At 43.0% G+C, this 23792-nt stretch overlaps 1 protein-coding gene across 1 annotated transcript in view; it reads left to right on the top strand.

The window, feature by feature from the left end:
• Positions 1 to 23792, top strand: part of MAN1C1 (mannosidase alpha class 1C member 1) — a 274960-nt gene that overhangs the window by 125747 nt on the left and 125421 nt on the right. The window contains exons 4-5 of the mRNA XM_086957684.1: positions 9995 to 10110; positions 13778 to 13858. Coding sequence (XP_086813810.1) covers positions 9995 to 10110; positions 13778 to 13858 — 197 coding nt within the window. The remainder of the gene's footprint in view (positions 1 to 9994; positions 10111 to 13777; positions 13859 to 23792) is intronic.

The following is a 23792-nucleotide window of genomic DNA, read 5'->3' as shown; positions in this document are numbered from 1 at the left end:
CTTTTCATAAAAGCCACTGATTTCCCTGACTGCTTTTGCTGTACTATAAATCCTAACACACTCTGAGGTATGAAGGCATCTACTAGGCCCGCACCCCTTAAGTATATCTTATAACATTCCCAAGACTTCTGATACATACACTTAGTCTTGGGGGCCAAGGATGCCGCTATCAACTCGGAGGCTGTGGGGCACCAAACTTCCATAGCTCCGCTGGGAAAGTTGTCATTGTCTTCTCTGCTAGCGGCCAATGCACCCGGAACTCTGTCAACTTAAAACGAGATAACGCATCAGCCGCCTGATTCTCAACCCCAGGGACATGCCTCGCAGTGAAATGTACATTGTAACGTAAACATTGCAATATTAGCTCCTTTAGAAGACGGAGGACCCATGCGCAGGTTGCTCTCTGGTTATTGATCACCATAACCACCGACATGCTATCTGACCAGAAAACAATGTGTCTGTTTGCGAGCATATCCCCCCATAAATTCAACGCCACTACTATAGGGAACAGTTCTAGGAAAGTGACGTTACGGGTCAAACCTTGTTGTATCCATTCTTCCGGCCAATGCTGCATGCACCACTTAGGCCCCAAAATTGCTCCAAAACCAATACTCCCTGCTGCATCAGTGAACAGCTCGAGGTCGGTATTTGCGGTGCTGGCTGCCCGCCACAACACCGTGCCATTGAATTCCTGCAAGAAACACTTCCAAATCAACAAGTCCCTCCTCACGTCAGCTGAGAGTCTGACTCTGTGGTGCTTTGCACGAAGCCCAGACATAGCCCTCGCTATACCCCTGGAGAAAGCCCTGCCCATCGGTATGACCCTCAAAGCGAAGTTCAGCTGCCCTAACAGGACCTGTAACTGATGTAAAGTAACCTTCTTTGCTTCTAAGCAGCTATCAATTGAGGCCTTGAAGGCATCTACCTTTGTTCTTGGCAACCTACACATGCCTGCTCCGGTATCGATTTCAATGCCCAAAAATGTCAGACATGTAGTGGGACCTTCTGTTTTTTCCAGTGCCAATGGCACCCCCAGCACTGCGGCCAGATGCTGGAAGCCCAGCAGGGCCTTCCTGCATGACAGAGAACGCTTAGGGCCCATGAATAGAAAGTCGTCTAAGTAATGCACCACAGCGTGTGATCTGTCTGAGCTCAGGAATTGGTCGACCGCGCATTCAAGGAACCTGGCAAAAGTCTCAAACTGCACAAGAAATAGAGCATCCCATGGGCATGCACAGATCTATGAAATAATTGTCATTAAAGGTGAAACCCAAGAGCTTGGTGTCCTCTGGGTGGACCGGGAGTAGCCTAAACGCTGATTCAATATCGGCCTTGGCCATCAAGGCTCCTTCGCCCATGGCCTGTAGTTTTTCAATTGCTGAGTCGAAGGTTGTATATCGCACCGTGCACAGTTCTGGATCCAGCTTATCATTGACCGATAACCCTGGGGGGCTTGATAGATTATGTATAAGCCGGAATTTACCCCCCTCTTTTTTAGGAACTAAACCCAGGGGTGAGCAGACCAGATCAGGATTAGGGGAACCCGCGGCTCGCCCCAAAGCAACTTCTTTCATGATCTTGTTTTGCGCTGCCTCCATATTCTGAAGCACTGAACTTTGATTGCGAGGCGGGACCTTAGTAGGGGAAGCTGTGGACGGGATGCGGAAACCAAATGTAAAGCCATTAAGTAGGAACTGAACCTCCTCTAGTTTATCGTACTTACTAAGAAGGTGTGTCAATACATGACTTTTAATGGGAGTTGGGAGCCTTGTCAGCTGTTTTAGGTGGCTTCCCTTTTGTAGTGGTATGGACGGTCTGTTCATTATTGTTTCCTGTTTTCTTGAAACATCTGACTTCTGGGTGAGACGTTCCCCCACAGTACGGACAGCAGTGCTTATATCTACACGAGATCCCCCTGGTACACTCATTTTTGTTAAACTGCCAGCAGGCCTGTTTCTTATCACCGACCCCCCTGTCGCTCCGAAAGGACTGACTCTGAGCAGGGGGACTAGTCTTAGACGTTGAGGGGGAGGAATAAAAAACTGTGCCATAGATTGATTTCTCGTTGATCCCATGCTATCCCTGGGTGGGCTGCCTTCATTTGCCTGAACTTGTTATCATATTTCAACCATCCCTGACCTGGGAACTCAGCTGCCGCCCCATGTATCAAGGATATGTAACTCATCATTTGAGGGCCCAGTCCGGGGTATTTTTCCAGCATTACAGCAGCATAAATAGCAAATCCCGTGATCCAATTCTTCATGGACCAATCCACCCACGCCTTTTTCTGATTGTATTCACCTTCTTTCCCACCCCTGGCTTTCCCTGAGGCCACCCCTGCATTGATGAGGTCGAACACATCCACGTATTCACCCCTCAGTATTTTCTCTTTTATATCCGCGGGTACGTGCCAGGTGATCCCCGTAGATGACGACAATGTCATTGAGGGTGAACCGAACATTAACGGGCTATATGCTAACATTGGATGACCTGCCGACTGCACCCCAGCCCCCCTTGTATCTGGATATTAGGCAACACAGACAAATCAACTGCGGTGTTAGCTGCTGGGGCCTGTGGTGGACACCCTAAACTCGGGTAGGCGCTCAACATTACAGGCCCCCCACTTGCCGGGATCATCGTATTCACTGGACCATTACCGATTGCCTGGCCATGTGAACCATATAACTGCATCCCCGGTAATTGCGCCACTCCTCCGGATTGTACCCAGACCTGCAATACTCCGCTACCCGGTTGTGCTATTACCGGCGGTAACGTAATCTGTGAACAGGGCGCCTCCGCATTAGCGACGAGAGCCCCCCCTATTTGTGCTGTCTTAGCAGCAACATTCTGTCCCTCGAGGGCGACCTTGTCTTTATCTGTAACCGCGCTCAAGTCAATTGTCTCTAGCATCTCCTCCTCACCTGGTGATGCTGGTTGGGGCTCGGCCACTTTGGGCCGCTTGTCCTTCGCCGCCTCTTTAAGCTTTTCCGGTGTACGCCGCGTTCTCTTGCCTCTCCCTCTTTCCTCTTGTGGGTTCGCGTCGGCTCTAGCTCCTTCTCGCATAGTCTTTAGCGCCCAATCCACGCCTCTCTCTTTTGTGAACTCCAGAAGCTCTGTAAGAGCGAGATAATCATCTCTCTTGGCTGGGAGCTCTTTGCCCTTCTGTACCCTTTTCGGCGGCATTCTGCACTTAAAGAAAAAAGCATTAGTACCGCTTAATAGCTACATGCATTCGGAGTATCCTCCCATCCCTTATGCTAAAATAACTTCGATCGCGAGAGCTCTCTGCTCCTGCGCGCTCTGTAATTACCGCTGTGCCCAAGGGAAATTGATGCTCTATCACCAAAAACTCCTTGCCCCACACGCTTGCACTACAAGAAAACAACTCGCACGCAATATCGCCTGCTTAATACTACTAACAACACGCACACACTGCAAGGCCTGCTAACCGTATTCCCGAGTCGGATTGACCCTCGCTAAACCACGATCCACGCAACGGTTCTACGGTGGCTTCTTCCAGCTACGTCCGACTCCTGGGCGGTCAGCAGACAAAGAGGGGGTCTCTAAGATGGTCGCGGGCTTTTAAGCCTCGTGCCCCATGGCTGCTTCCGGGGCGTTACCATGACGCACTTCCCTTGGTCCCCCATTACTTTCACTTCCGGGTCGGATGCCCCAGGAGCGACTCCTTTTGCTGTGTCCTGAGTTCCCGGTGTCCGCTCCTGGGCTGAGCTGCGAGCCTCGCTGGAGTGGTGTGGACTGTGCGCACCCATTCTGTTGCTGCACGGTTGGGCTGACTCGGTAATTGCGCCTGCGGCTGCCCTCATGTCGTGGGCCGTGGTTTGGATGGTTGCGGAGCACTTTCATGAGGTCGGAGGCGAGACCAGGCCCTGTCGCAGCACTGCGTGAACCTGCCTCTAGGACCCTATCTGCGTGGCCCGTACCCCGGCATGGAGGCGCAGCTGCGGGGTCATGGTGAGGCGACGGAAGAGGTGGCAGCGCCATCTAGCAGGCTGATTGAGCGAGGGGCCTGCTTGCTGTCATTCGGTGGCGCCCACTGGGTCGCTGCTGGGCCTAGTCTCCCCGGTATCGTACTGGCTATCTCAATACTAAAGTGGATCTTCCTCTAGGGACTGGCCTGGCGCTGGCTGTGCTTTACATGCCATTTTGCGCACTATTTAGATGCGGAGGGCCTGAAGGTGGATTGCCTTTACTGAGTCACCAGGCAAAGATGGAACCAGCTGGTGAGCCGTTTTGTGCATCCTGTCTAAACGCTGCTGTGATTTGGTCAGCTCAGGGCTTCCATTCTGAACGGTGCCCATCTGAAGTGTATATTGCACCCTGCTGGGACATCCTTGTTCTAAATGCAGTGCGCTTGGGCAGCTTGGCTGTTCCTGAGAATTGTGGCTGTGCGTTTCCCCAGAAGGCTTGCCCATGAGGACAGTGTTGCCCAATGACATGAGTGTGAGTCTCCATGCTGCTTGAAGGTGGCATCTACTGTTCAGGGGCCCCCTACATCACAGGGCAAGACGTGCGCCCTGTCTAGTTGGGCGCATTGAAGGGCACGCTGGCGCAGGGTGCGTAACACACGTTACCTTGATTCTTGGGGCCTGCGTCGGCTGCAGCAGCCCTCTTTGGAGGGGTGCACTGAAGTGCCAACACCCTGCAGGGAGAAGTACATGTGTGGCCCACATCTGGTACTGGGTCAGAGAACTCCATTGGTCGTTCTGTGAGAAGTCAGTGTGCAGTACTCTTGAGGTCTCCCGTGCTGCAGGTGTGCTAGCAGAGGTAGTGCGGCAGTTGCCAGCTCGTCATTGCTGCCGGGAAAATCAGGCAGCATGGGTAAGCAGTACTGAAAACAGCCGAAGCTAAACTTCGACCAGCGGAGGACCACGAGGCTCATAGAGTCGGACCCCGAGGCCGGTGCTGAGGGATCTGCTAAGTTACAGATGGAGGACTGGGGGGAAGACCTGTGGACACTGATGCTCAAGATGCGGTCTAGTCTATGGAACATCGACACAAAGCTGGCCATACTCACGCCATATTAGTTGTGGTCAAATCTCAAGTAGGCACTCACAAAACCAGACATGACATTCTCAACAACAGGGTCTCCGATTTCCACGAGTTCCAGGCCGAAACGAAGGAACAGCTCCTACAGATGGACAAAGTGTTGGGTCTGATTCGTGCCAAAAATGAGGACTTGGAGGTGAGGTCGCGCTAGATTCAAGAAAGCCTGGCTGATGAGGTTTATGTACCTGAAACCGGTCCCAGGATGCTAGTTTCCGGTCCAGGGAAGCTTGGTAGCTTGGGCTGGACTGTTCCCATGAGGCACAGGGTCAGACTGATTTGCATATGGCCATGTCTGAACTGGGGTGGTGGAGTGAGCTAATGACTGGGAGTGAGTGTTTGATTTGCTCAAGGGCTCCGTCCATCATCCTCTTTGGTATCGCTAAACCACCTGTTGGCCCCGCACCCAGACCTATCCTGGCCCAGATTCTTAATAACCAGGACCGAGACCCTATTCTGAACTGGCACGCTGGAAAGGGAAAATCATGCATAAGGGCAATCAAATCTCTTTCTGTCCAGAGTTTACGCCTGCGGTGCAATAAGCACGGCGTGAATTCTTGCCGTCTAAACTCATCCTGTCACAGGCCCAGATTACCTACTCGCTCTTACACCCGGCCAAACTCAGGGTCACCCATGACGGAACTGCACACTTTTTTGTCCGCCCTCAAGTTTGCAAAGCACGTCAGTGGCAAACAATCCAAACAGGGTTCCAGATCCACGGCCTCCGCAGAGGATCAGCTTAGTGACAACAATTGATGTGCCGTTAGCCCAGTTGTAAACTGTGTTAGGGATGATTTGATCTATGTTGGTGGGTGGGGGACTAATGTGTGTTTTATCAAGGTTTGGGCTTGACTGTTGTGCCCAAGTTCTTTTTGCAACCCTTCATGTCAGGAGCATTTGTTCTCACCTTGGGCAGGCTTGCTGGGTGGTCTTGGCGGGCTTCATGACAGGCAGGGATGGATTGCCCCGCGTCTGGCCGAGCTGAGCTGTTTGATATACACAGACCTCCCAGGGTGCTGGTACGACACATGGATGCTCCATTCGGTTTGTTTGTAACAATGGTTTAACTCTCTACAGATTCTTGGCCATCCTGCTTTGTCAGGGGAGTACGCTTGCGGTTCTGCGCTCTTATGGGAAGTCTCCCTTTTGCTTACTGTGTACTATTGTTATTGTGGGTGGGTTCTCTACAACCTGTTTGAGGGGTTGGTGTGGGTGGTGCGTCGGGGTTGGGCTTAGTTGTAATGTTTTTAGCCAGTATGACACTGTTTAGAATAAATGTCTGCACCAGGTGGTTCAGGAATATACTAGGCGGCCCTTGCCTCACTGAGCCTTTATGTAGCAAACAGCTGTTCACCACGCTAACTGCTTGAATTTTTTAACGTGGAACATTTGGGGATTGAATGATGGCAGGAAATATAGGTTGGTGCATGCCTATTTGCTGAGGCACAACATAGACGTATGTGTGTTACAAGAGACGCACCTAAATACTGCACCATCACCAAGGCTGAAACATAATTGCTGGGGCTTTGTGTACTCCTCCATTACTCCACCTACTCCTGGGGGCTTGCTGTACTGATCAGGCGAGGTTTAGACGGGAGGGAAAGTGAGCTTCACATTGACCGGGAAGGTAGGTTCATTGTCCTTCTGGGCACTCTGGGTGGCTTCCCGCTAGTCATAATGGCTCTGTATAGCCCCAACGTGGACTCCCCTAGTTTCTTTCAAGATATCTGGGCCAGGGTCAAGGGGACTGGATATGACACTATTATCTGTGGTGGGGACTTTAATGCCATCTTAGACGATGATCTTGATTGGAAAGGGACTTCCCACACACTACACCCGTTTGCTAGCGCTGCTTTGAACGCTATAGTCTCAGGTGGAAACCTAGTTGACATCTGGACATGTATACATCCCACAATTAGGGAGGGCACCTGTATTTCCGAACATCACGGCGCGTGGTCTCAGATAGACTTTTGGTTGGTGTCGCGAGATGTCGCCACTTGGATCAAGGTCTTGCACCTCCCTAGGTCTCTATCAGATCCCGCCCCTTGTCATCTGCAACTAACACTCCCTGACTTGCCCCCACGTCTTTTTACATGGCGGCTTCCACCGCACGCTCTTCTGGACGAGGTTTTCAAGGAAGAAATTAGGACTGATATTACTGACTATTTCTCTCTGAACTCTGGAATGGTAGACACGGAGGCCTCTCTCTGGGAGGCCTTTAAGGTGGTAAGTTGGGGCAAATGCATTGCCCGTCAGGCCCGGGAACTAAACGCCATCCGGGGCTCACTCGCTTCTTTAGAGGCTCAAATCAGAAGCCTGGAAACACAGTACTACTCCTCTCAAAAACCCCAAGATGTTGGCCTTGTTAAAGGAAAGACTGCTGGAGTTCGAGGAGGTAGCGCAGCCGGAAGTTAAGTTCTTGGGGAAATACGCGGAGGTGCAGCAGTACGGGGAGGGCGATAGGCCAGGGAGGACTGTGGCTGCCATGATACGCGCCCTGCGCTCCTTGGCCTACATTCCTGAATTGATCAGTGGGAATCGCATTGTTATCAGAGGCCAGACTGGCATATTAGATGAATTCTCCACTTTCTACTCAAACCTATACACCGCGACTCTAGAGTCTAGCCCGGAAGGATTACTGCCTTTCCTTGACTCGTTAGAACTGCTTTGGTTTAATCAAAGACATAGGAACTACATGGATTTCCCATTTACAGTGGAGGATGTCTCCAAAGTCATCAAAGCCCCAGGGTCGAATGTCCTAACCACCGCCTTCTATAAAACATATGCTGAAGAACTTGTGCCGCACCTCATTGCGTTATACAAAGAAGCACAGACCTCAGGAATTCTACGGCCAACCATGCAAGAGGCTAAAATCATAACTCTTCTAAAACCTCGGAAGCCGGATCATGAATCGGATTCCTACAGAATGCTGTCCTTAATAAAAATGTTGGCAAAGCTTATCGCCAACCGGCTACATCCTCTACTCCCTTTAATCTCCTGCCCGGACCAAACGGGTTTTACTCTGGGGCGATCCACCTCACACAATCTCCAGTCTCTATTCTTGGTCTTACATTATCTTCATCCAAACGTAAGGGCGGTGGCAGGTTTTTTCGATGCTACAAACGCGTTTGACACATTTGAGTGGCTGTATCTATTTACCATTCTTGTTCGTATGGGGTTCAGGCTGTTATTTATAAACTTAATCCGCTTCCTCTACACTAAACCGACTAGACCGTTCACATGGATCCAAGCCATGTCGGCACCCTTTTCTATCTCGCGGGGCACGAGGCAGAGTTGCCCCCTGTCCCAGCTGCTTTTCCAAATAGCAATGGAGCTGCTGGTGGCGCATATTCGGCAGCATCACACAGCCAGGGGTATTGGCTTTAGCACAAGAAGCCTCCTCATATCGTTATACGCTGATGACGTTACGCTTTATGTGACCTACCCCACCAGCAACCTAGACCCTCTCCTCCGGGAGTTCATAACATTTGGCGGCATATCTGGCATATCCATCAATTGTGCCAAATCCGCCAGTTTCCCATTGACTAATTCCACAACTCTGTCATCTCTGAATATCCCTTGAAGTTGGCGGAGGAGCCTGTAAAATATCTGGGCATATGGATTGGTAGAAATTTGCAAGATATATGGAACATGAATTACGGCGGTGCCATAGCTTGGCTGACAGAAAAGGTCACTGCATGGGCGAAGCTCCCACTTTCTTTAGCTGGGAAAATTGCACTAGCTAAAATGGTGGTACTGCCTACATTTCTTTATTTATTTGTAAATATCTTCGTTAAGACCCTCAGGTCCCTGTTAGTCTAGCTGGTGTGGGCAGGTGGACAAGCTCGTATGTCCTGGGACTTGCTGATGCTTCCACTTTGTCAGGGTGGTTTGGGGGCCCCAGACATGTCACTTTATGCTTGGTGTGCTCAAGCTCATACCGCGGGCATTCCAAGCGTGGAATGACAAACTTTCCACTTCGTTGACGGAGGATCAGTGGCTGTACTGCTGCCGCCAACTCACTGACTTATCCCCAAACTACAAACTTCACTCAAAACATTTCAAGTTCCTTCACTGATTGTACAAGACTCTCGTTAGTTTACATCATATGGGACTACGTGGCGACGACAGCTGCTGGAGATGTAGTTTCACCGGGGCAACCTTTTTACATATGGCATGGACCTGTCCTCAGCTGACATCGTATTGGTCTACAGTCTTTTTAATTATTCATTAGATGGTCGACACACCATTTAGATCCCACTCACTTACTAGGCTATTTGAGCCATGTAAAAGATACACCAGTTAAGGTTTGCAAATTGCATGCACTACTTCTTTTTGTCAAACGCCAAATCACAGTACACTGGGGGAGGAAGAGGACACCTTCAATTAAGGAATGGATTAGGGATGTCATATTTGGACATTCTCAACTGTCCATTTTCTGGGAGTTAATGCCCCCCACCTCTAGACCTATGGACATCTGGGAACCCTTTATCACATGGGCTAGGGAAAGACAAGGGACAGATGAGACAATGCCGTCTGATGTGGGGGCTATGGGGTAATACGGGAGGGACAGGGTTGCTGAGTCTAGAACAGGATGGCTGACCACTTATGTGCAACACACGAGGTGATGCCCTGGATATTGAACCATGCCATCACAGGTTCTCTCAAGATAAGATTTGCTGCTTGGTGAACATCACTCATCTGTTGAGGCTGTAGGTGAGACGGGTACACATGCAATGCCAACTACAATGTATTTGTGGGACAGTCTTGCTGATGCTTATGTAACAATGGTCTATTTGCAAGCAGTTTGTTATGTTTCACTTTGAAATGTCAATAAAAACAAATATAAAAAAAGAATACAATACTGACGACACTGGCCCACAATATTGAATAAAGTTGAACTTAATCTTTTATGTCTTTTATTACACAGGTGGACTTCGAGGAGCTACAATTGTAGATGCTTTGGATACTCTGTATATTATGGAGCTTAACGAAGCATTCCAAGATGCCAAAAACTGGGTGGAGAAAAGCCTAGACTTGAATGTGGTGAGTTATCGCTTCCGAAGAGAGACATGTTAGTGTGAATGATTCGAGCTAAATAATTCTACCAACTAAAACCAGGACAAAAAGAATTCATAGCTCAGGGCACTGATGACTTTTGTAACCATGCCCTTGTGAAACCTTTGGATATTAAGGAGATGGATTCCAATGAAAGCTGAGACATCTAGGTGTATAGGTGTATTTGAAGAAGCATCTCAAATGGTCACCACCATCTGGAACAGCAAGGCTTTGAGCTGTCATTTTAAACTTTCACCCATCAACTTTCCATTCCAGATCCCTGAAACCTCATTCCACAAGCCACATTCCACCTTATAACAGATGTTATACTTGGGATTGGCTAGCAGATGACTACTAGATGGGCAGTGAAAGAAAGGTCATAACAGTCATATTAAAGTTCTGTGTCCATCCTGGCTACTATGACCCCATGGTGCATGGTGATCTCAGAACTGAGCAACAAATGCTACATGTGTAGTTGTGGAGAGAGCAGCTTACCATTTGCTCCCCTTTTGTACTTTGTGGCTTGACTCATCGGAGTGTTTGACAATTAAGTTTCAGGGCACCATTGTCTCATGTTGTGGTCCTCCACGACTGCATTGATATGGTGGCAAATTTTATCTGGTGTTTTTGCCAAACTTGTCCTATGCCTCTGAAGATGGCTAAGAAACTGTTGTTAAAAAGTGGGGGATGTTATCGTATGTTAGAATTTATGATAAGCCCTTTACCTAAAACCAGGTAAGGATTCCTTTTGATTTGATTTCTCTAAGTAACAAAGATAACATCCTGGACAGCACACTACCCAACATGCTACTTGGAAAATATTCTTGGTCCTCTATGAACATAAGGTTAGCCAATTGCCATCACTGTACAAATCATATTGTCAAAACAGAGCTCAATATGTCAATACCATGAACATGTAATACAGAGATCCCAGGAGGCTAAAGATGACTTTTATGTATTTCCTCAATCAATGTTTTCTTTTTCAATGGGTCTCACTTTTTCAGTTGAAAATATGCGCTACTCTTCAAACATCCTGAAACATTTAATTGTTTTTTAGTAAATTCACTTATTTATAATCATATAAAAGTTTTGTTGAGTCTCATGAAACTCTTTTTCCTTTATTGCACTATGCGTGCTGATGCTAAATGTATGCTTCTTTTAATACATTTTGAGTACTTCAATTAATGTTGGACCAGTTACATACAGTCCTTAGTTGGGGAAACTAAACATTGCTCCATTGTACTCATAAATTATGAAATAAAGTAAACAAATACAAACCCATCAATATATGGAAACTATATATACTAGTTGCAAAGCAGGAAGATGTGTGCAGACAGGTAATAGCATAATCAGAGTGTACCATCATGTATTTTGGTTGGCCAAGACTGTGAACGAACCCTTGGGAGGCCTGTACATGTGTCACCATTCCGAATGAGTGCCATAAAGAACGTCACTTGCTTCTGGGGGCAGATCTGATGTCCTGCGTTTGCGTTTAGAATAGTGACTAAAGTGCCTTGTAAAGTCTTCGCTTATGTATAGAGCAACCACGTTCTATGTTTGCATTGACGATCGCGACTAAGGGGTCTAGTGAAGTATAAGGAAATAGGATTGCCATGTTGTAAGATGCAGTAAAATTCAAAGGCTGAGGTCAAACAAGCAATCTTTGGAATGGAATTAAGCTCGTAAAAGGATTCTGTCCGTTTGGTGAAATAATGTACAATTGCATGATAAATATAAACAGACAAAAAAAGTCCCTGGTTAGAAATCTGAAAAATAGGTGCCATATTGAGAGTGCCATGGTGATTTCACTGACTCCCCACACCACATGCAAAAATAAATAAGGCAGTAAATAAATAAGGCAGTATGCCTACAAACCCACCCACAATAACATCCAAACCTTGCATGCCGGTGGATTTGATAGAAGATAACAAGACTGACCCTTTCCTTTGTGAGCACCATCAGCTGTGTCTACCCTCAACTCACCAGCTGAAAAAAATCTAGACAAGAGGTAGTAAGGTAAACAACCTTTGGCAAAGCCAGTAGGTTTTGCCTTTATAATATGAGTGTTGAGCTGTTGGCTTTGCCAATGTTTGTTTGTGAAGTATTGTGTAAAGAAAAAAGTAAACATTTTAAAAAAATTAAGAAACGGAAACATTTTTTTGTATTGGAAAGTTGTATTCTGATTGTAACAATTAATACAGTAATATAAGAAATGCTATTACATAAATGTTTATAAATGGTACAGTTTATTTTGTGATGACTGTTATAAAGGAAACTGTAAACAGAGTATTATGTAGAGGTGTGTTGGGTCGAGGGGTTTGTATAGACGGGTGATAGGCGGGGGTGATGTTACTTAAGGACACAGCTATGAAGCAGCATAGTTTGCAATTGGCATTGGAGACAGCTATAAAACTTATGGAATTCCTGGGTGTGGTAGCCAGTGTTTTATGGGCCCTAGTGCAAGGATGTGAATGGGCTCCTGTGCTCCTGCTTGAATTGTGTAACAAAGCAGTAATCTGGGTTCAATGGGTGTTTGGGGTACAGTCCCACTACAGCTGCTGCACATAAGAAGCTACAGCCTCTTAAGTGTAGTTGCATAGGCTATTGATGAGAGAGGCAGTAGGAAAGGAATTGTGGAGGGTTAGATGGGCAGAAAAGAGTGTATAGTGCTAAGTGGGTTTGCAAGAAGAGGACTGGGCCTTGCAAGAGCATACATTGTATGTTTGAATGGGTTGGAAAGGCATGAAGAATGGAGTGTAATTGGTATAGTACATAATACAACTAATTGTTGAAAGTAAATTCAGGAAAATAAGCCGCATGTGAATGTAGATGGAATGTAATTGGACGTTGTGACCTGCTGAAGGGTTAAACGGAGGGAAGAGAAGTTGAAAAGCTTAGAGGTGGAAAAGGACAAAGGAGCAGTCAGAGTTTATGGTTGTTTACAAATAACACCGGAGGCAAAAAGCACAACACGTACAGGTCGAGATCAAAAGCACAGGGGAGAGAGAAACGTCGAGCACGGCAGGGGAGAAAAGCAAAAACTGTTAAATGGCGTGGGCTGGCAGGAATAGTAATTGCGAGGTTGATGTTTAACATCAAAGGATGTACTGGGAGAAGGGGGAAAACACACAGAACGTGAGAAATGCATGCGCTCTCATGGAGTGCTTTTACAAAAGGCAAAATAAAGTTCCCAAAAAGGAGACACTTGTATAGGTTAAAAAGAGCCAATCAGAACTCATCATAAACAGGTTATGTTCCACGACAGACACAAAGGAGAAAGACAGGCTAAAACAAATAAAACCATGAAATAGAAAGCAAGGGGGGAAAAAGTGACAAAACTAAATTCCAATGGAAAGCAATGGGTGGAGTTACTTTCCAGCTCAGCTAGTGACATGTCTGTCCCCAATTTGTCTTTTGCAACCAGATAGCTGTGCTACCGGTTATCACAGGAACCGTGACGTTTTAATGCATTTCAAAGTACATTGTTCTTTCATTTTTGTTGCTCAACGTAACCATGAGGTTGTACTATGCACAGCAAGGTTTATTTTTATTTTTTACGCTAAATTACTTAAGTGCTTTTATAAAACTATTTTGTAGTGGTTATCATAAATGCATTATTTGAACAAACAATAGACTGTATTTCTGCTTTTTTCAGCATGGCGAAGCTTCTCTCTTTGAAATTAACATTCGGTTTGTTGGAGGGCTCTTATCAGCATACTATCTGACAGGAGAAGAGGTAAGCCCAACAAACCAAGAATCTAAATGATTTTATACCTCTAACCATTTAGCTTTTATTTTCTGTGTCTGTTTCGATGGTTGTGTTCCTATTTCCAGTAGATTTCCCAATAATAAACAATCATCGCGTCTGTGCTGTGTGCATCTTCGATCATGGTCAGCCATTCACATATTCCTTTTGTTAACCATAAAATGCTGCTTTTTTTACTTAAATCAGCTTTGTGCACTAGAAAGCAAATCTTCAGATAACCTAAAATCAAAATTGGGAAATGTGGCTTTAAACGAGCCGGGCCATAGATCTATAGAATGAAATGTTAATCAGAATGAATTTGAAGAATCTGAGCGCCTAATCAGTGCTGGACTGGTCTGTCTGACACTCTGGTACTGCCAGTTAGGCCAGCTGCAAAGGGCCAGCTCTGTTATGCATTAAATCTTTAAATTATATTCTCTAATGTATATGCTATACCTTTCTCCTCCTTATGATCAGTTTTACTAAGTTGTTGCCATTGTAGAATAGGGTGTGGTTCTAAGCATACTACCAATAGAAATATAAAGTGTATTAAAGAGAAGACGGAGCTCTTGGACGTGTGCCATGCAAGTTAGTTCTCATGAGACCAAGAACATTAGCGTTGTGTTACAATGGTGTTACTAGACAGCCACCTTTGCAGGTCTTAACACTGTTAACACCAGTTTTGCTTGGTATGGGCCAGGTTAGTAACACTGCAAAAAGGTTTGATGGTTATAAAACATAATCCTGTGATCGGAATAGTGAGGCACAAAGTGTTACAAATGTTATGCTGCCTTAAAGACCACCACAAGCTGAGCTTAAGAGACATTCTCCCCCCTCTATAAGGACCAGCCCTTCCAGGTCCCTAGCACTCCAAGCTACACGCCTAACTCTTTTCGCATTGTTTCACTCTCTGTAGTATAAGCAAGCACATCTTTCGAGCAGAAGCACTATTAGTGTTGCACATTCCACTGGATTGGCTTAGTTCCTGTTCCATTGCTTCCTGCCCCCTACACCTCTGGCAACCAATGGGAGGACCCCAGGGGACAGGAGACATTCGAACCTGCTACACAATGAGATCCCGCACAAAGATTTCAGCTTTTGTATACCTCAAAATTGATTTGTGTTATTGTCTCTCCACCCCAAAAAAACTGTATTAACATAAATTGGCATGTTTGAGTTTCCTCTTTCTACAATTTCTTTGACAGAAATCTTCTGTACTTGTGCAAAACAGGGTAGGTAAAACAACAGGTTGCCAATCGGGGTAGATAAAAAACATTGAAATGTGAGCCTGTTATGCAGCTTCTTCTATGGAATGTTGCAAGATGATGCCTATTTTTCTCATAGCCCCCCCCCCCAAAAAAAATCTTTGTGCAGTTACCTAATACATACACAAGAAGCTGATTCACAAGACAGTTTTGTGTTGGATCATAAATACTTTACTAGTCTTAGCAGACCCTAGAATGAATTCTTATGCATACTTAGCAATTGTTTGGGTAGGGTTTAGTTTCTTATTTATTGGCTTGCACATTATTAAACATAAACATAAGGTGAATGTTTCAACAAACCACACCTCACCTAGACATCAACGCAAAATCAATAGTCTGATCCAACTATTATGTCCAGAACAAATGTTCTACACAATTTATACAGAAAGTCTTTGAGGACCACCGGTAATCTAGAATTTAGGGGGAGATTTATGAATGTAGAGCGCAATGCAACAGCTAAAGTTGCTCCACTGCGCTGCGGAGTAGAGCGCGCGGCAGTGGAGGAGTGTGGCTCACTGATTAGAGCGGCAGACCCTGATGCAGAGGTCTGGCCCGGGACCAGGGTTCAATTCCCGATGCGGCAGGGTCCTGACCCCAAAATGTCCACGGACTCGACAATTCTCGCCTCGGTGCCTATTCTAATCATGGGGTCCCACACTGCAACTCTGGGCAATAGCTTGCTTAATCTCCACTACGGCGGCCCACCCGCTGCGGGATGCCTGGCTTTCACCTTGGGGATGCCCAGTAGGGGTTATCTCACAGGGAAAAGCCAGGACGGGTTCCCAAGGCAAGCGCCTTGATGCCTTCGGGTGATCCGTGCGCTATATAAGTCGCAATACATACATACATACAGCGTCATATCTACTAAGATCTGGTGCTGCTGCTCTCTTCCTCAGTGCAGACTTTCCTTCAGGCTGCCCAGCACCACTCACACACCTTTACACTATGTTGCAAAGGTGTGCATGTGATGTCTAGCGTTGGTATTGTACTTGAAGGGTGCCTTTCCAGTAGAAAATACTATGCTCATACATACCTTACATTTTACCCATGTAGTAGTGTGTTGTACATTGCACCACACATGCAATATCAGAAAGGTTAGGTGAAATGAAAACATTTCTCCTTGTTAATGCCTGCCTCGAGGACATATTATATTTTTTGGCTCTAAACTCTGTCTACCATTGTTAGCAGATTGGGCTTTGTGTAAAAAAAGAATGGGTAGTAGCATGGGAATGACTATCTACAACATATGTCCCGCCAACTTGACTCCAAGTAACGCAAAGGAGTGCAAAGCATTATGTGGCCTATTTATGAGTGGTGAGCGTCGCATTTACACCACACAATGTGATACATGCAGGACACAAACTTTAAGTTAGATGTATGAAGCCACGCAAGGCCACTTTGAAGGCCCTACGTGGCTCCAAAAATCTGAAGTAAAGCAACACAGTGTCTACTGCTGCATTGCCTTACTCTGCACAAGGGAGGCATTCCATGGATGTTGTATGGGTGTTCTCAAGCAACTACCATGGTGTTTGACACATTCCCAAATTTACCAGAACTGGTAAACCTTGGAATGCATCCAAAAGACTCCTAGAGAATCTTAATTTCTCCTAGTTACTTCCTCTTTCTATGTGTGCTGTTTTCTGGCCATGCGAGGGAGGAGTGGTGGGCACTTAAAAGTGCGCATGTCAATTTGTGTTCAAAATAGATTTTTACATTTTATAATAAACAGTGACAATACAAAAAAGAGTACTATATAAAGTACCCAAGTAGGCTATATAACTGTGAAGAACAATAATTAAATATAAAACAGGTACAATATAAGATAGAATTAATAATAATAAAAATAAAGAGGAAGGGATAGGAACAAGCATAAATATGTTACAAAACAATTTGAGTAAAGCTACTATCAGTTAAAAAACATGAGCAACTTATAATATAAGTAAATATATAGAGAAAGACATATCTAAGAAGATGAATAATGATCAATCGTTTTCCAAAATAAATGATAAAGGTTACAGTTGTGAGTAATACCAGTCAAAGAGAAATGGGCACCTCTTCTAGTAAAAATAACCCATGACCACCAAGCATGAACAGATAATTAGACGTCTTTTAAACACGCTGTAATAGACTTTAAAGCAGATAACAGAAAATTAAAAGGTTTACATTCTAAGTCAGACAATTATTTGGAAAAAACAACAGATTTGCAAATCAACAATTCAAATCAGTGTTCATCAGAGATATTGAGTATTTTTTGTATAACATCCCAAACTTCATTCCAAAATGTAAAAAACAGGTGTACGGTCAAAAAGCCTATGTTTTAACGAACCAGTATGTAAGTTATAATGCCAACAATTTGAAATCGGAAGAAGTTTAGCCTGAAATAACCTTAAGGAGGACCATAAGCAATTAGACAGAAGATAAGAATTTGTTTGATAAAGTGATAGAGGTAACCAACCTGAGATATTATTCAACCATATTTTTTTCCATGTATCATATGAGAAAGAGGTTGAAATTTCATTATTCCAAAATGTTGAAATCTTATCAATATTGTTACCTTGAAATGAATTCATCTTCTTACACATTAATGAAACAGCATGAGACGAACAGTATAGAGTTTGAATATAAATCGATACATCTTACTTAGTCTTTTGAAGGAAAATCATGAGGAAAGCAATGTAATATAGAGTTACATAAAAGTTAATACTTGAAGAAATCAGAAGACGGTAAGTGAAAATGTGCCTGTAATACATCAAACGATATAAAGGTATTGTTATTGTAGCTATCTTTGAGGTAAAAAATACCAGCCTTACTCCATGAATGCCAAAATTTAACAATTTAAGAAAGTTTTCAGCATGGACTATTCCATAATGACATATCTACAGTGTTAGAAATGGTTGATTAAAAAGTGAGTCAAAATCATTTATTAGTTTTGTGTATTTCAAAATAATGGACTTATGAAATAATATTGACTTGTTAGACATGGTCAACAAGGTAGACAATGGAAACGGAGTTACCAGACTCCTTTTTTTAAGAAGCCATGTAGGAGGATTAATCAGGTGGGAATGATTAAACCAAAGAGAGCTTTGTTCTAAGATAAATGCTTTATGATAACTAAAAGAATCTGGTAAACAAAATCCTCCATTACAGCTAGACATTTTTAGTTTTTTATAACCAATACGAGGTACTTTATTGTTCCAAAGAAACGTAGAAAGGTGTTGATAAACAATTTTATAAAACTTTATAGGAAATTGACTAATAATCATAGCTAGGAAATAAAAACGTTTTCGGTGCTGTAGTCATTTTTATTGAGTTGATTGTCCCCCACCATGAAAGGTGAAGTGAAGACCATTTAGATATTTTATCCTTAATGTAACTTAAAGTAGATTCATAATATAATGATATTGTTTTTTTTTATAGATGAAGAGAACAAAATGCCAAGGTATTTGATCTTATCACTTTGCCAAATTATTTTTTTTATTGGTAACATATCTGTGGTACAGGGAAGATGTAAATGAAAAAATTCACTTTTATTGGTGTTTAACATTCAACCAGAAATTAAGGAATATGATAAAATAATATCTAGTAAAGGAGGAAGTGAGGATTTATGATTGCTAATAAATAAAAGTACATCATCTGCATATGCTAATGTTTTAATATTGACCTCATTAATAATAATACCAGCAACATCATTAAATTTCCTAATGGAGACAAGCAGAGGTTCAATAACACAAAGAAATAGTAACGGGGAGAGTGGACAACCTTGTCTGGTACCTATAAACAGAAAAAATTGATTCGAAATTTGACAATTAATAAATAAACGAGCAGTAGGAGTAGAGTAAAGAGCAGATATCATACGGATACACAAATCACCATAATTAAATGCTAAAGTACGGAATAAAAATTGCCAATGAACTTTGTCAAAAGCTTTCTCAGCGTCCAATGAAAGTACTCCAGATGGTAAGGATAAAGTAGACCCCGTTCGATAGCATGTAATAAAGTTCTTGTGTTATTGACAGAATATCTTTTTTTCATGAATCCAGACTGATCAGGATGGATAAGAGAATCTAGGTTATTCTGGTTGCAAGTATTTTGGTATAAAGTTTCCAACCCTGATTTAATAAAGAAATAGGGCGATAATTTGATACAAGTGTGGGGTCCTTGTTAGGTTTAGGTAACACAACAATCAAAGCCCCAGTAAAAGAACCTGAAGTTGATACCGTAGAACTGAAAAAGGTAAAAAGTTTAAACTAATGAGGAGTATGTTGCAAATAAAATTCCTTATACAATTCTGCTGGAATGCCCTCACGGCCTGGGGATTAAAACATTTTAAGAGACTTGATGGCTAGTAGGATTTCTTCTTTAGTAATAGGTAAATCTAGCTTATTTTTGGTTAACTGAGGAACTTTAAGTAAACAGCATTTATATAAAAAGAATCAATTAAAGAAGGATCATCGAAATTAGGTTTATTATATAGGGTAGCATAATAATTTTTAGATTCATTAACAATAACTTTTTGTGATAATACAATTTTTCCATGGGGCCATGAATTTAATTTCTTTGTGTTTTATCTTTTTTAATACGTAAATAATTGGCTGAAAGGCAGCCAGATCTATTAGCATTAAAACAGAATTTGGCTTTAGAGTTAGAGAGCTGTATACCTGCTCTTTTCCTTAAGATTGAATTAAACTCATATCGAAGTTTTTGAAATTTAATTTTATATTGGGGCGTCATTGGAAGTGAAAAAAAGTCTCTAAGATTTTGCCATTTGTCTAATTCCTTAATTTTTTTATTGAATGATTTGTTTTTATGTGCCATTTGAGAAATGGACGCTCCCCTAATGTAGACCTAGAAAGCATCCCATCGATTCACTATAGATGTAGAGCCTTCTAGGTTGAGTTTGAAGTACTCTTGAAGTGCAGGTAAAATTTTCAGTTTATTTTGTTTATTGAGGACATTGCTAGTATTCATGCGCCATCTGGATTGAGTTTTAAAATTTGAGTTAAGTTGTAGTACCATGCAAATCAAGGCAAGATCCGAAATATCAATATTGCAGATGTTAGGAGTAACAACTAAATTAATTAATTGTTGAGAAACTAATAAATAATCTAGTCTTGAGTACGAGTTATGACGGTTAGAGAAAAAAGTAAAATACATTTCAGTTGGAAAATGTAGTCGCCAGATATCCACCAATTTGGTAGTTTTAAATAAAGATTTAAAAGTAAAAAATGCTTTAGGTGGTCGAAATTTAGTGAGAGAAGACCTATCTAATAAAGGATCAAATATAAGGTTGAAATCTCCTCCAACTATAAGTGGGACATTGCCCAACTTGAGAACATCAGTGGTTAAAATGGACCAGAAATTAGGATCATCAACTATTGGACCATACACATTTAAGTAAAAACATAACTGCATCATGATTTTTTACTTTTGCTATTACGTATCTACCTTCTGAATCCGAAGATTTACTTAAAATTTGACAATGTAATCTTTTTGCAAAAAGAATAGCCACACCATTTTTTTATCCATAGCAGGAGAAGATATAATAGAATCATCCCACTTTAAAAAAAAAAATCTAAATCCTTGTCTTCAATATGTTTCTTGTATGAAGCAAATATCCACTTTACAGCTACCTAAATAATCTAAATTTTGTGTACATTTTGCAGGATGTTGTGAACCCTTGGCATTCAAGGAAACTATTTTAATTTTATGAACATTAGCCATAGTAAATTAGGAAAAATACAACTAAGAAGAGAAAAAGTTTTAGTAAAAGAAGAAAAATAGTAGCTCTAGCAAAGGGTAATAGGGAAAAAAAGCGAAAATGACGAGACAAATAAATATAGAAAAACCGACAACAATTAAACAAGAATAACAAATTTGAAACACACACACGCTTTGCAAGCATTACCAAACCATTGGGGCGCTGAAGGAAAAAAACTGTTAAATTAGCCAGAAAAAAATAATGTAGCAATGTTCAAGTAGCATGGCTCATGTGTATCCATAGAGTGCTGTGAGTGTTGATCCAGAAATATTAGTAAATCTTCAGGTCGCTGGAAGGATTAAAAAAAACTATCTTTTCAAATTCACATTGTCGAAGGATCAAAAAGACCATACTTAAATCCAAGACTTCTTAACCGTGGATGAATGTCAGTGAATTCCTTGCGAGTCTTAACAGTATCTTTAGCAAAGTCTTGGTGAATAAAATGTTTATTACCCTTGACCATTAAAGAAGGAATTTCACATCCCGCTTTCCTTATCAAGACTCTAAATGATGGTAATGTAAAACCTTGAAAATCATTTGTCTCGGCTTTGTGTGATGTGAATTACGATGAGAAGGAATCCTATGTGCTTTATCTATTTCAAATTTCTCTGGAAATTTTATGCGCAAAAGACCAGGTATCAAATTCTCCAAATATAATCTACAAGCAGAACCTTCTACGTCTTCTGGTAAATTAAAAATGCGCAGGTTATACTGTCTGTTACGATTTTCCAAATCCAAAAGAAGAGCAGACATAGGAGATATTTTTGCCACAAGCGGTGAAAAGGTATCAATTTTAACTTTATTGTCTTGAATTTTAATTGCATTGTCGGAAGTCTTTATTGACATACTAGCCATATCTTTGCACACGTTTTTAATCTCTGACGCAATAGTATCAGTGCTAGAACGAATTGCCTGACTCATCAAATATTAAAGTCAAAGAAGGTTCACTAGATTCCACCACTTTAGATTTAACAGGAGGAGAAATATTTTGTTTCCTCTTATTATGTGGAGCTTGTAAATTTTAGTTCTCCATCTCCCTTAAAATAAAAATTGAGTAGGCAAATATAATCAGTATCTGTCAAAGAGTTAACACTGAAGAGAAAATCTTTCAATGAAGGCTGGTGCAGCAGCTAAAACGGACTGTGGGAGTGGCTATTCCTAAGCCTGGCCCTTCCCTGAAAAATACTCCGCCAACCTGACTGGAATGCTGGGCAGTACCTTGGTGAAGCGGTTGATGCAGAACCAGGATGGAAGAGCAATAGCCTCCGTTGCTCTGCAAAGCTGGAAAATCACTGCAGCGGTCAGTATAAACTTCAGAACATTGCTACCAGTATTTAAAAGAAGATTCTGGAATTTAATCGTCCCAAAATCGGCAATTAAGGACTAACGCGATGAGGAGCTTACCGGGGGCAGGGAGCGGCCATCTTGGTCCGCGCGTTCGCACGTCTCCTTAACGCACATGTCAGTTTGGCTGGCTGTCTTAGGCCGGCCAAAAGACATGCACACTTCTATTTCTCTAACCCAACTCTGTTGCACAAGTGGGTAAATTGCTGTCAAATCAGTGCTTTTACTCTCAAAAGAAAAACTGCTTTACTACACACAAAAGGAAATACATACAATTTAACATATATATACAAAGTGGTAGGCAAAAATGCCTTTAGGGACAGTCTCTAAAGGGCTCACATCCTAAAGGGGGTACACAACAAAGAAAGGTCACGTAGGTCAAGTAGCCCCCTGACTGCACACTATGCTGGAGGAACCTGCAATGTTCTGCAACTAGCCGGCTCTAACCCTAAAAAATTAAAAACCCTCCCTCCAAGTACCTAATACAACCATAAGAATCGAAGGATGTTCAGGGGTATACAGGCTTGTGCAACCCCTGCAGTGCAGGGTCTCCCCAGCCATAGAGGGGCCCCCCAAAGCCTTCAGAGGGCCCCTATTGTACTCAAGTCCAATGAATATCTATGTAACATGGGAGACTCATGGGACCCTCTTCACATTCTCTAGGGGGCCCCCATAATTTTCCATTACGTCACTGCTTTATGGGAAGATACCGCTGTTCTTTGGTGGCATCCCAGTCCACTTTCACTTTTACTGTAGACCCTTAGCATGTTAGATATGCAATTTCCTTTTACCGCCAGCAGGCCATTCCTTTTAACCAGCCACCAAATCGGCTTGAAAATGTTTTCTTTCCGTTTCCTATAATATTTCTTTTCAATGTTAAAGTGCCTGCCTGGTGAAAAGAGGGATGCAGCCCATTGCATATGCCCTTCTGAGCAAAGCACGCAGACTGCTCCTACCATCTTTCCAGACCCAGGCAGTAGAGGTATCTCTCTCTGCTTTCCCCTAAAGAAGGAAGCAGGATGTCTCCCATTCCTAATGCATTGTTTCTCCTAGTGCTGAGACAGAGAGACAGGCACACATGGCACGCTCTGGTCCAATAGCTCCCTAATCTAGGTTGACAACGTTATCAGCACCCACATACTGAGTACTGAAGCACAAGGACACTCTCAATTTGGCCAGCCTCTCGGGGGTCCTCTGGTCATGCCTTTCCTGGGGGTAAATGAAGATCTCACATTGGATTCCCTTATTGTTGTGGGTGCTCCCACGCCAGCAGCATCCCCTGGCATTCGTTGACACACAGCACCATGTGGTGGGGTAAAAGGTGATATTTCATCCTGATGGTCTTTTTTTATATAGGGTTTTTCATTTCTTGCTCCTGTAGCTCTAGCATTTGTACATATGAATATATTGTGTTACAAGAATATTAAGGAAAGAATATTGAGGGGGAAAATATCAAAAGGTGAGTGCATGTAGAGAAATATAGATTTACTATTCCTAACTCCACATCTACATACATGAAAAGTTTTATATATATTATAATGGTGTGTGAACAAGACTA

This window comes from Lissotriton vulgaris, chromosome 2_1 (genome assembly GCF_964263255.1).
Source record: "Lissotriton vulgaris chromosome 2_1, aLisVul1.2, whole genome shotgun sequence".
Lineage (NCBI taxonomy): Eukaryota > Metazoa > Chordata > Amphibia > Caudata > Salamandridae > Lissotriton > Lissotriton vulgaris.
Note: the sequence above shows the minus strand (reverse complement) of the source record. Positions and strands in the feature narration are given on the sequence as shown.